The sequence below is a fragment of the Glycine max genome, chromosome 15, assembly GCF_000004515.6.
Source record: "Glycine max cultivar Williams 82 chromosome 15, Glycine_max_v4.0, whole genome shotgun sequence".
NCBI classification, from domain to species: domain Eukaryota; kingdom Viridiplantae; phylum Streptophyta; class Magnoliopsida; order Fabales; family Fabaceae; genus Glycine; species Glycine max.
This window is the reverse complement of record NC_038251.2, coordinates 13,168,539-13,181,087: the sequence shown is the minus strand read 5'-3', so window position 1 is coordinate 13,181,087 and position 12,549 is coordinate 13,168,539. Positions and strand designations below refer to the sequence as shown.

At 35.4% G+C, this 12,549-nt stretch overlaps 1 protein-coding gene, 1 long non-coding RNA gene and 1 pseudogene across 2 annotated transcripts in view; 1 reads left to right on the top strand and 2 right to left on the bottom strand.

The window, feature by feature from the left end:
• The window catches only part of LOC100801955 (cellulose synthase A catalytic subunit 4 [UDP-forming]), a gene marked incomplete in the record, with an annotated part of 6,650 nt that extends 2,081 nt beyond the window's left edge, over window positions 1-4,569 (bottom strand). The window contains 10 exon segments of the mRNA XM_014768264.3: window positions 121-639; window positions 743-955; window positions 1,055-1,180; window positions 1,767-1,904; window positions 2,035-2,647; window positions 3,102-3,252; window positions 3,373-3,439; window positions 3,643-3,761; window positions 4,090-4,294; window positions 4,410-4,569. Of these exon segments, the coding sequence (XP_014623750.1) occupies window positions 121-639; window positions 743-955; window positions 1,055-1,180; window positions 1,767-1,904; window positions 2,035-2,647; window positions 3,102-3,252; window positions 3,373-3,439; window positions 3,643-3,761; window positions 4,090-4,294; window positions 4,410-4,478 (2,220 nt within the window).
• Window positions 4,570-4,871: 302 nt separating this feature from the next.
• LOC102659695 (uncharacterized) lies at window positions 4,872-8,261 on the top strand. Its single transcript, XR_418372.4, has 2 exons — window positions 4,872-5,394; window positions 7,568-8,261. It is a non-coding gene; the product is annotated as an uncharacterized lncRNA (long non-coding RNA).
• Window positions 8,262-8,666: 405 nt separating this feature from the next.
• On the bottom strand, window positions 8,667-12,258 carry LOC100801422 (polygalacturonase QRT3-like; annotated as a pseudogene).
• Window positions 12,259-12,549: the final 291 nt, after the last annotated feature.

Below are 12,549 nucleotides of genomic sequence, written 5' to 3'. Positions count from 1 at the left end.
GAACTTTCTTTCACTGCAACCAAAAATTGTTTAAACCTACAATGTATTAGCTTATTTATCTGATGTGTAAAGCATGAAGAAAATCCACATGTTGGATTGTTTTGAGATTAATGGCTTTACCTCTTTGCCCCATTCAGTCTTCTCTTCGTAGCCACAGCTTATAACATGAATGGCCTCCTTGACCAATGATTGGCTATTTGTGCCTTCAGGAAGTCCTCCATTTTCCATCAAGGTGGAAGCAATGAAAACTGGTGACTGCCCAAATCGCTTCTCAAAACTTTTCTGGGACATGAGGGATGATTTCTCTAGATCCTCATACCCTTCTAGCCCTTCTTCAATCTCTTCAAGATCAAACATGGACCCTGACCCTTTTCTAACATAGTCTTTCCCCATCATTTTCTTCTTGTTCTTGTTCTTGGAGAACACACTGAAGAGACCTTTTCCTGATTTCTTTTTTGACTTGGACTTCCTTGAACCACCACAGCAGCAGCAACACCATGATGGCCAACAGTCACATGTCATCTTTGGCCTTTTCTCAGATACTGGTGGATCATAGCCATACAATGCCTGCCTGTTGAACACAGTTCCAGTACCAACATATACTGGACCTTGAATCCCATCAAGCCCTTTCATATTGATCTATGATGAAAGCACCATTGAAGACAAACGATTCAAGGTCACTTAGTGAAATGAAATTTGCACATATTTGTGAAGTTGGAGATTAGAAGAATGGCGTACTTACATCAAAGAACACTGTGTTTCGGTTAGCATATCTATCGTGGCGATCAATACCATCAAATCTTTGTGGAAATTGGACATAACACAGCTTCTTCCCTAGGTTGGGGTCCATTAAAAAGCACATGGCCTCTCTTACTGCCTTGCTGTTATTGACGTAGTGATCACAATCCAGATTCAACATGAATGGTGCATTTGTAAGCACAGCAGAAACTCGAACCTTTGGAGGATAGACAACAATAGAAGAGTTATAAACATGTTTCTAATATCTTTAGTCCTGAAGGTACTAAGCAATACAATATCAGGATTTTATTCTTACCAAAGCATTCATGGCACCTGCTTTCTTGTGGTGAGGATAGCCGGGACGTTTTTCACGTGAAATATAGACAAGTTTAGGAAGTTCCTTGCCTTCCACGTCCAGCGCACCGGCACTTCCTAAATATACCTGCAAAGGAAAGTTCATGAACCATATCAGTTGATACCAACTATTCCTCTCAGTAATTTCTTCTGTTTATTTTCACTAACTTGATTTTTCAATAAGAAAAGGTAGTTTATATATTATTAATGTTAGATTTTTCTCTTAAAATCAATTGGCATTTAGTAAAGTTACCCATAAACCATATCAGTCAATACCGATATCAATCAATTGGCACTAAATGAAGATGCCTACCAGAATAGGGGATACATAGAGATGGACTATAAGCTTTGATACTTTGTTAAATTACATCTTAAAACCATTATTTTTACATAAAGTTGCCCAACAACTATAAAAGATAGTTGCATCCTAGGAATTAAGGGACACAAATTGGGGTTTCCAACAATTAACATTATGTTCACATTTGAAGAAAAATTATAATAAATGGGCACCATATTTTCCTTTGAAATCTATTCCCCAAGTAAGAATCAAAGGGGAAGGGGGCTAATTCAGTTGCTATCCACATTGCATAAAAGCCTTGGTCTTTCTGTTCTGTTTTGTTCCTTAATGACAAGATAATGAAATTACACAAAAGAAAAGGATGCAATAGCCAAACCTGAATCATTCCTGGATGATCACGAGTGTTGTTCCCTGGCCATGGAGTTCCATCCTGCATCACCCACCCCTCCTCAGGTTTCTTCTGAGCCTTTGCCACCAAAGAATTAATTTTCACCTTAAATTCTTCATATTCCCGCTGCAATGGTGCAAACACAAAAGTATTACCACAAGCCCCTACTGCCATATTAGGACTTGAAAACAAAACCAAAACAAAAATAAATAAATAAAAAAAAAGAAACTTGTCCTATTCTTTAGTATAAACCTACCTTCATTGCCCTTCTTTCCTTCACAAATGTAGGCTGCACCTTGTCCTTCAAGTAATCAATTTTCTGAGAAAAGTAAAACTCAGGAGCCCTTGGCTCTATGTTATACTTCTTGCAAAAGGGAACCCATCTTCTTGCAAATTCAGCGGTTTCTGCCAAGGAATCAAACAGAAGCATAGATGCACCATCATCTGAGACATAGCAGCTGACTTTGTCAACGGGATAGTCAACAGAGAGGATTGAAAGGACAGTGTTGGCTGTTATAATGGGAGGTTCCTTCAAAGGGTCCACTGTACTCACAAAGAAATCAACTGGAGCTAGTTGGTTTGTCTCCCCTTCACGCTCAAACCTCAAGGCCAAACGGTCCAAGTAAGTCTCGCGTGCGATGGGGAACCACTTGGGGAACTGATCAAGAATCCATGACAGTGCAAACCATATCTCACATATCACAGAGATTAGCCACAAGGGATATGCATCATTTGCTGGAGTTAAGATACGGAATCGGAAGAAGAAACAAAGGATGACCAGCCTCATCACAATCACAATGCGATATGGATTGATTAAGCTTGAAGATATCGGAACCTTGCGCCACAATGGTTGTCTAGCTTCAGCCAAACTGTTAGGTGACAGAAGAACATTAGTTCCAGTTAAAATATTTTATGCCTTGTGCACACCTTAGTGTGGCTCAAGTGGATCTTGTATGATTGCTTGCTTTTTTGGTTGGGGTGCCCTTGCGAGCTTTCACTTAAGAATGTGTAACATTTATTTGTTAGTTTTTTGATTCCTCTGTTCGGAATTTAATCAATAACAAATTTTTCTAGTAATAAAGGCAATATTGATCATATTTGAAACTAGGGTGAAAATTTTAATAACATTTTTAGAACAAATACTTATAGATCATCTTGGAATTTGATATGGAGAAAAATACTAACTCATGTAAACTAATTGATATGCTTGATTCTTCAGCATTATTTAGTATTCATGAAAAAGAAACATAAGGTAACAATCTCATGTACACAGATCAAGGCTTTTACGATCTATTGGGAAGAGCAATAGAAGAGATCACATACAGGTAATCATCTTCTTCTGCTTGGTCTTCTTTTCCATCTTCTTTGTTTAGAAGACCTCTCTTTTCTTGCCTGACTTTCCATTTCTCTACTCTTTCTTGCCATTCTGCATTGCTGTAGAAATCTTTGTCCCCTTCGAAATCCTTGCCCGCAACTACAGAACAATAAACCAACATATAAACAAAATAGAATACCCCAGAAAGAAAAACCATCACATGGATAATTAGCAATTTGCCTATGCTATGGTCCTTAAAAAATTTAACAAGTTTCTTACCACTCCCAGCTGAAGAGAAAGCTTGACCACTGGGATGCAACTTCTCTTGATTGTAGTCCCCATTTTCCTGTAAAAATTACGTCAATTCCATAGTCTCTTTGATCATTCACATTAACTAGCACAGCCACAGTACTAATTGTCCTGATTCATTTTGGCTATTCACAAAAAAAAATAAAATTGGCCAAACTCCATTTGTTGAAATACATAAAGGATTATTAAATTTCACATTGCACTTATTTTTAGAAGCTTGATTAAGAATAAAGAAATTACCACATGATTAACATCATGTTGCCCATCTAGATCTTCACGATGATTCTCAACCGGAAACTGATCATCAAAATCATCTGCATCAATGTTGTCCTCTTCATCTCCAGCCACTCTGGGACAACCTGCATAGAAGCCACCATCAATGTGTCAGCAAAACCAGGTTATCATACTAAGATGCATTTCTTTAGGTGTTTTGTTATTCTCTAATCAGAATTAGAATTTCAGCTTCAAACTGACGGATTTTTTTATTTTTTATTTTATCCTTGGTCAGAAAACACGGTGTCCCGAAACCACTTGGACGTTTAATGTAAACATTTATTACCCAGATTATCAAGATAAAACTCCAATTCTTATAATCTGAGAACATCACCAAATGCATGTAAGGAACTGCATCTATGTTTTGTCCTAATACATTAATACATAACACAAAGCTTAAAGAGCTGAACTAACCTTTGTGGCGCTTATAGCGAGTGTTGCATTGTGGACAGCTCTGGTTCCCTTCACTCCTCTCATATTCATAACACGGTCGACAAACAGGAAATCTACACACATGACAAGCCACAAACAGCTCCCCATTTTCCATGTATCCAATCTCATCGCCACAAACTCGACACGTAGTTTTCGACGAAGCTTGCCGGGTAGGAGGAGCCTGATGCTGCAAAGAGACATAAAACACGCGCGAAAAACCAACATGGAACATGTTAACACATTAAAAATAATGTTGTGCAACATGAAATGAAGAAGAAGGAGAATACTTAAGCATAACATACCTCATTGGAGTCACGCGAGAAATGAGAATTCGAACTGGTGATCAAGCCAGCCATGGAGTTTGAGGCCATGGCAAGGCAAAAAGTTACGGAGCGGTTGGGGGAGAGTGCAATAGGAGAAGATAGTTTTATAAGAAATGGTAGGTTTAGAGTGAAACATCATGGTCATGGTTGTGGAGGATGTAAGAGTGTGTACCAAACTGTGAGTTGGAGGGTCGTGAGTTTGAGTCCAAGAGACGTAAGGGAATTGGAGCGATTGGTGTGAGGGACTTTTCTTTTAGTTTGGCTTGCTTGGACTCTAAGGAGAGAAGTCTTTTCTAGTTCTTAATACGTGACATGATGAATAAGATACTGCATGTTTGATATGTGTTACACGAGCTGGTTATAATGTCACGTCTATATATGTTCATAATAATATTAAACCCAAAAGGTAAGATCTACAATGGAGGCTCTTAGTATGTTCATCTAACATGGTACGTATTGCACACTAGGGAGGTTGTAATGTCACATTTAATTTTGAAGCTAACAACCATATGCAAAATGCTATTTGTAAGAGGAAGGGGAAGCCTAGCTAGTGCAATATTCAAATCCAAGATCTGCCAAGTTCCACAATGGGACATAGAGGGAGCACCCTGGCTTGGAATTTGAATCCAATGTTTTAATATTAGTAACTTTGTTACTTGTGTTGTTAGCCAACAAATTAAGATGGACTAGCCAATGCCAACTTCAAAGTCCATTGGGGTCATGTGTCAATGTCAACCCTTACCCAAAGGCTTTGGCTTCCTGCGCCCCATGTATTACTACATGAACCTGCTTTTCTTTAACTCTTTCTTATAAGTTCCTCTTACCCTTGCTGGAGCTTCTTCACCCAGCTTCAGTAGCTTCCACAATGTACCACAATTGCTTCATTTTCCTCCGTCACACTTACTTCGTCTTCCCTAAGGCATGGGTCACCCTTCGTTTATCTACGTCAAAGAAATTGTTTGAGGTAAGTTCCTAAGTTTTTTTTCCCTTCAAATCTAGTCATAATTAAGGATTGGCGAATTTGGAATAGACGAAAAACTTTTTCACTTACCGATTAACCATTTCAAAATTATGAATACATAATTCCGAAACAAGTAATCTAGAATAGATTTTGTTTTTTGATTACTTGTTTCAAAATTATGTATGCATAGTTTTAAAATGGACAATCGAGAATATGCATGCATAATTCCATAACAAGTAATCTTGAAATTTTTTGGATTTTAGTTCTGGAATTACGTATACATAATTATGGATTCTCCATTCCCTAAGTTCACAAGTTTTTATTTTATTTTATTTTATAATCTAGATTTAGTGTTTTGGAAATGATTTACGGATTACCCATTCCATAAGTGCACATGTGATTTATGGATTAATTCAGTAGTGAACATAGGTTTCAACAAGGACCAGACATTTTTGTCCATTTGGAGTTTTTTCAGTTTCTATTGGGTGCGGGGTGCAGGAAGCAACACTCCAATAAAAGATACAGCATTTTAGAATGAATTAACTTATTTGAAATAGAAAATTTACTTGAAATTTATTTCTCGAAAGATTTTTTTTATAATTATTTACTAATTTTTCTTTTAAGCGATCAAGTTTTTTAAATTTTACATTTATTACACACTACCACTAGTGGTGGAAACACCGACATTATTATGCATGTTATCTGCATTTCTCATGCGCTAATGTATTTTTATCCTACTAAATTTGATATATTATATTGATTTCTTTTTTTAGAAGAATTGATTTTTCTTATTATACATTGACATGTATATTAATTTTAATTTATCGTTTTTAACATTTTGTCATGATTTAGGATCTTCCTGACTCACTTTACTCTTATAATTATATTTTATTCCCACCACATAAAAAAATAGAGAATTATTAATACTATGATCAAAATTTTCACCATCAAGCTTTTCAGCTTTCAACATATAGTCTACTTTTTCAAGACCAATTACTCATTTTGATGATAATATAAATAACAATAGGGACCGAAACAATGAATCATTAGGTCAGATATACTTTTGATGCACAAGATCCACAACAAGAGACAAGAGACGAGTGTAAAGCATACTCTAGTCATTTCTCTATTTCTTTCATAGGGGTATAAGACATAATTAAAAGAACGAGGCTTTCTGGAAGAAGATAGAGAAGTTTAGAAACTCAATTTTTATAAACACATGTTTTATTTCTTTTTTTTGCTCATATCTCACAACTGAACTCAAAGTCCCCTTTATCGGCAAAGAAGCTTACAAATAGACAAATGACTCTATCGACAGTCTAAGTCTACTGACACCAAAAAATCACGCATGCTTATTTGAAAAGTACAAGCAATTGACTCAGACTTTAGTACAAATAACTAACACTCGCACATGCTTATTTGGAAAAGTAAAAGTACAAACTATTGTTTCTCTTCACGCATAAACAACAAGATCACCACTTGTGCTTCATGGGTTCATAAGTCGAAGATAAGTTCGGATCATCAAGTTGTGAATCATATTTTGTGATTGGAAAGGGTGTCACATATTCTTTAGATGGGTCTAGAGAATCTTGTATTATTGTGTCAATGAAACCATATTGTAACCATTGATATATTATTTGAAATATGTTATAATATTATAAATATTTTTATGATAATAAAATATTTTTTGAGAAGATTCCGTCAATGCAGACAGAAGGTGTTAAATTACTCTAAATTCTTATATTTGTTATTATTTTTTTATGGCGTAATATTTATTGTGTTCTCACAATAATCTTATGTATGTGCAAATAATTTTATTTGTGGAAGTATTAATTACCCATCACATCATTCATCATTATTTGTCCATTCATGCTAGCACCTTCTAGTTATGCTTGTTCTGCATGGCTTACATTGATTGGTGACCAAACTTGAGCTTCTTGATGATAATATCATTCTTCATCCGGATTAGGATGACCAGCACATGTAGAATTGCTGTTAATTACTTCTGAAAAGGTTCCATTTATTCTGTAAAGTTTAATTATCAATTCACTTTGATAGAAAGGAGGCTCATCTTGGATAAAAATCTTTAGGTTTAACTGAAGACCTATTTGAGGCATTCAAACTGATTTATTCAAAATTTTCCATTTTTTCTTACCAGGTGAAATGTCTTTTTCAGGGTAATCAAAAGGCATGATGCATAAAAATCCCTTCCAGAGGATCAGCCAGGTGAACTGTAAATTTAGAATGGGCTTTACATGCCTCAGAAACCATTGCCAAATTCTTGCAGGTACCAGTGCAGAGAAGGATAATGGCCAATAAAATGTAGTTGTAAAGGAATAGTTTGCGTGGAAGAGAGAAGAGACCAGCGTGAATCAATTGCGTGATTTAGCCTTAGAAAGGAGGGGAAAAGACCAGTTCTTGACTTCTTGTTCCCATTATTCTCATCAATCTCTGTCTTTTTTTATTTATTTATAAGTTTTCTATGTTTTTTTCTCTCTACTCTTGTGATTTTCTTTTTTCTTTCACATTTTTAAAATTCTTTAGTAAATTAAAAAAATGGCTTAATTTCTTCTCAATATTTTTACTATCAAGGTTTTTTAATTATTCATTTATTCCAAAATATTTCCAACTAAAGCATTATATTATGAGTTTGGGGATCAATTTCAATCAACCCACTTTTTTTTTTTCAAAAAAGATAGTTTTTAAATTTTTAACCACCTGGATATAAATGTCTCTTGATGACAGCGCTGTGGTCACACCTGTTGGCAGTTTCTTATAACTTATAAAATTCCATCCTTTTGGTTCCTTATGATTTGAAAACAAAAATGTAAAATTTCACTATGAAAATTCTAACTTTAAGTTAGATCAAATCCTGATGTTGCCTAGAACTTATTATTCTCCAAGTGAGCATTTTTGAATAACATGCAACAAAGTAAATCAGCCAACCCAGAAATTGAAAATAGTAAAGATTAGTTTTCAAACCTCTACACCTTCACTGCTTCTGCCTAGAATATGTTCTCCATTTATTTTGCAATGCAAAAGCTTACATACACATGCTAGACACTTAAAAATCCTTAACCTGTTCTGCTGTTCTACCACGCCTCCTAGAAGTTCCTTGACACGATTTTATCCGAGTAGTCATCACTATATTTTCCACGAAATTACTACTTTTTTCTGTAAGTGTTACTAAATAAAGAAAATAAAAAAATGCATTTAAGTAAAAGAAAAGCATTTGTGTAAATTGCCTCATGTGCTTTGACTTATTGGTGGCTGACAAGTCTTGATAAAGATGGTTGAGTTCTCTTTGTCTAGCTAGTCACATGTAGATCCCAGAAACAATGAGACTAATTTCAGATGTATTAAGTTCATTAGAGCAGTTGTACACTGTTAAATTTGGCAATAATTTCTAAGAAAATCCAGGAGTTTTTTTAACCATGATATAGGTGTGAAATATCCATCATATGTGTGAATGACTAATTTTAACTTAAGAACTTGACTAATCATTTTTGGAAGGATCTTTCTTTGCTATGTTTTAAGACTCAAACTTAATACTTTATTTAAAAATTCAAGTTCAGTTGTATTTGGATCAACGTAATATTAGTTGATGAAATATTTTGAAGAAGGAAAAATAAAATAAAATCAGAAATGATGAATGATAATAAATCCATATTGAAGAAGGGAAATAACAAACCAAATGAAAAATAGTCAACCATACCACATGGATTTGGTTGATCTTTTTATTAACTGGAAACCTATAATTCGCCTGAAGTTCCTATAATAAAATTTTCATTTTTTTATTCTGTATAATGAGAAAAGGAGATGCTGGTATTGATTCAACCTAGGACCATAAAAACAAACTATTCAAAAAGTATATCTTCTATCAATACAATACTTTTCATTCAATTACAGTATAATGTGTGGTTCAGTCAATCTAAATCTTCTAAATCTATATAGCAGTGTTTAGTATACGGTACTATGGTTACTTTAACTTGATCCAAAGAAAGAGTTCACAACTACGGTCTACGGTATGCACAATTCTCTCTTGAGTCAAGACTCTTGACCAAACTTATGGTCACCACTCACCAGCTTCAAACCTTCTTCAACTTAACGCACTTTGATTCACTACTACTGCTTCATTTGTTTCAATCACAACACAATTCTCAGACACATTCCTTAGAGCATTGGGGAAGCTGCTCCCTTTGGAGCTTAAAGAGTACTGAACATTCTTTATAAGGTTAGGGAAAAGCAAAACATTGTTAAAATCAACACTCCAAGAGGTTCCATTCCCTTGCATAGACATTTTTGCAACTGTGGCCGTTAACTTCATCCCCCTTGCAATGTTTTTATCAACAATAACTTGATCAACAATATCAACACCATTCACAACCCCATTCTTGGACTTTGGGGCAATATTGGCATCACCAAGGAAGAAACTGCTAGAGATATGGAGTTGAACTGGGTCTTCTGCAACAATACTAATCCATGTAAGAATTCAAAAATCCTTGTTTACCTGAAACTGGGTAGTTTCAAATAAATTCCAGTGCCTCCAAAGCCCGAGGCCTTATTGTAACAATGTACAGCAGAAATGTTGGTTAATTTGAAAAATCGAGATGATACTGGATAAATCTGAAGTCGTGTATAACACTTTCAGATTGAATCAAATTTCGGGGTTCAACCAAAATTGTTCAATCGGATAAAATCATAAAATTATAATTCAAGAGTTTTGTTTTGGTCTTCTATGTTTTGTCACCCGTTATGCTTTCTGAACCAGAATGATTATTTATGATCAAAGAAAAGGTGATTTTTGGCGGTTGATGGAAGTGATTTCTTTTTAAAAATTGCCGTTGATGGATGTTTTAGTAACTTCCATGTAACTTCCAACCGTTGATGGAAGTTTTAGTAACTTCCATGTAACTTCTAAAATTTGCCTAAACCGAACATCTTGTTATTACATTAAAACAAGCGTGCATTCTTATTTTAACATAATAAAGAGATCAATTACACTAAAATGTCCAACAAGAAATTGGCCTGACCAGTGACCATTAATCCTATTGCAGCCGAGAGAATTGCAACATCAGTGACAGCATTGTCATTACCCTGGAGGCTTATTCCTGTGCCTGAGAAGTCCCTCTCATTTTTGTCCTCACCAGCAATTATATGCCGGCCAAGGAAAGAGTTTCTGATGTAGGTTTCATGGCCACTTTGGACTAAAATTCCATTGGTGGTGAAATGTGTGATGTAACAATTGTCTATGCTAGTCCTAAGTGAGTTTATGACTGAAATGCCCCCTCCCCTGTAGTTTGAGTCCAGCAAGAGGTCCTTGAGAGTTATGAACTCAAAATTGTAAGATGGTAAACTGTTTCGTCCATTAGAAAGGGTGACAAATCAATGATATAGCCGTCTTCTGGATAATTATCTGAGGCTCTTTTAGTCCCCCCATGTATCTGTTTTTGCATCAAAATACAAACAAAAATCAAACTTAGCTATCAAAAATCAAACAGAAAAGTTTTGGGTGTCATATTGAATAATGAAATTGGAAGAGTGCAGTTTGACTTGACTTTTCTGCAACTTTATGTAATAAAAATTGATTAAAATTAAAAAAAGAAAAAAACTGTGTAGAAAAGAATAAAAAGTAGTGATAATAAAGAAACGGTTGAAGAAGGGCAATTTTTTTTCTAAAATCTTTATAGCTATAGTCTTATTTTCTTGGTCTAGTTAGACCAATTGCTCCACCATCTTGACCAAAAATTGGACCACCTGCCTCAAAAATTAAATTTAGCAGTCATAAAGTCTTACAAGTTACAGCAAAGTGACAATTAGCAAATAATAATGAATTTGGAAGATACTTTCCATATTGTACATTAACTAATAACTCATAGGTGGTTTATATTTGTCATAAAAAAATTTGTTCATGAATGAAGTTAACAATTAGAATGGTTTCTGCAGGCATACCATAAGGTTCCCCACCCCGGCCACCAGCAACTTCAGTGACCGGATGATCAAGTAACTTCCACCCTCAAGACTAATCTGAGCACCTCCAAGGTCTCAGATGCCTTCCATCAAATATCCTTCACTAGGACCCTTGGCTGCACCTTCTATGGCTGCAAGGAGTGCCTCAGTGCTATCCGAATTACCCATTGGATCTGCACCATAAGACGTCACACGGTACACGCGTGATGGTTCACACCCTGAATGACAAAAAATATCAAACACTTGATATTTTCACCACAAAAGAAAAATGGACTAGACTTTGACTAAAGGGTGTGTGCATAGTTGAATTACCTGAAGTGAGAGAGGAGAAGGAGCACGAGCATAAGAAGGGGTTGAGAAGGGTGATAAGGAAGATGGTGCTGAAGCAATGGAATCATGTCTAGTTAGAGAGGCCTTAAATGACTGCAATCTTGGTATTGCTTCATCATAGTTGTTACTAGAAAATGTCCTAGAGGCAAGCTCTCCTCATATGAACCAATAACTATGGAGCAAGCCATCCCCAAAAGCAAGGACCAAGCTCAAGTTTTTCTTGCCATTGTTGTTGGAGAGAGCTTTGAGGCACTCGGGTTAAATTGAACAGGTTTGGGAAAAGCATTCTATTTGTGTGCACATTTAAATAAGGTAGAGGGAAAGAAGGGTAATTAATAGGAGGGAGACATAGAAAGAAGTGGGGGTAGCTAAGTTTTGATGAGAAAATGTGTACGAACATTTTCATATTGGATCATACACATGACACCCCCTATCATCTGGACTATTATCATATTAGTGAAGGTTTTTTTGTAACCTTTTTTTCATTTTCCATGACCTGACAGAAAAGTAAGCATTTACCAACTTCTTACTTTTGGGACCTTCACTAGTTTGACATTGTGTAAAAGGTATTTTGGAATAGGAAGAAAGTGCACCTGTGGTGATCTTAAATTATATTGTGGAATTATTGGGCAGAGGAGGGTCCACCATACAAATCTTGTGTGACAAGGTAAATGAGCTTGGTTGATTCACCTTGATAAAATTAGGAAAATAATAAATTGTTAGGTATGTATTTATTGTTTAGATGGTAAAATTAGGGAAAATACGAAAGGAACATTGGCAGCCCGTTAAACGTGAGTTATCTTTTTCAAAAATTATGTAAATGTTAGAAAATGAAGATACGTTACCAAAGATGTAGGT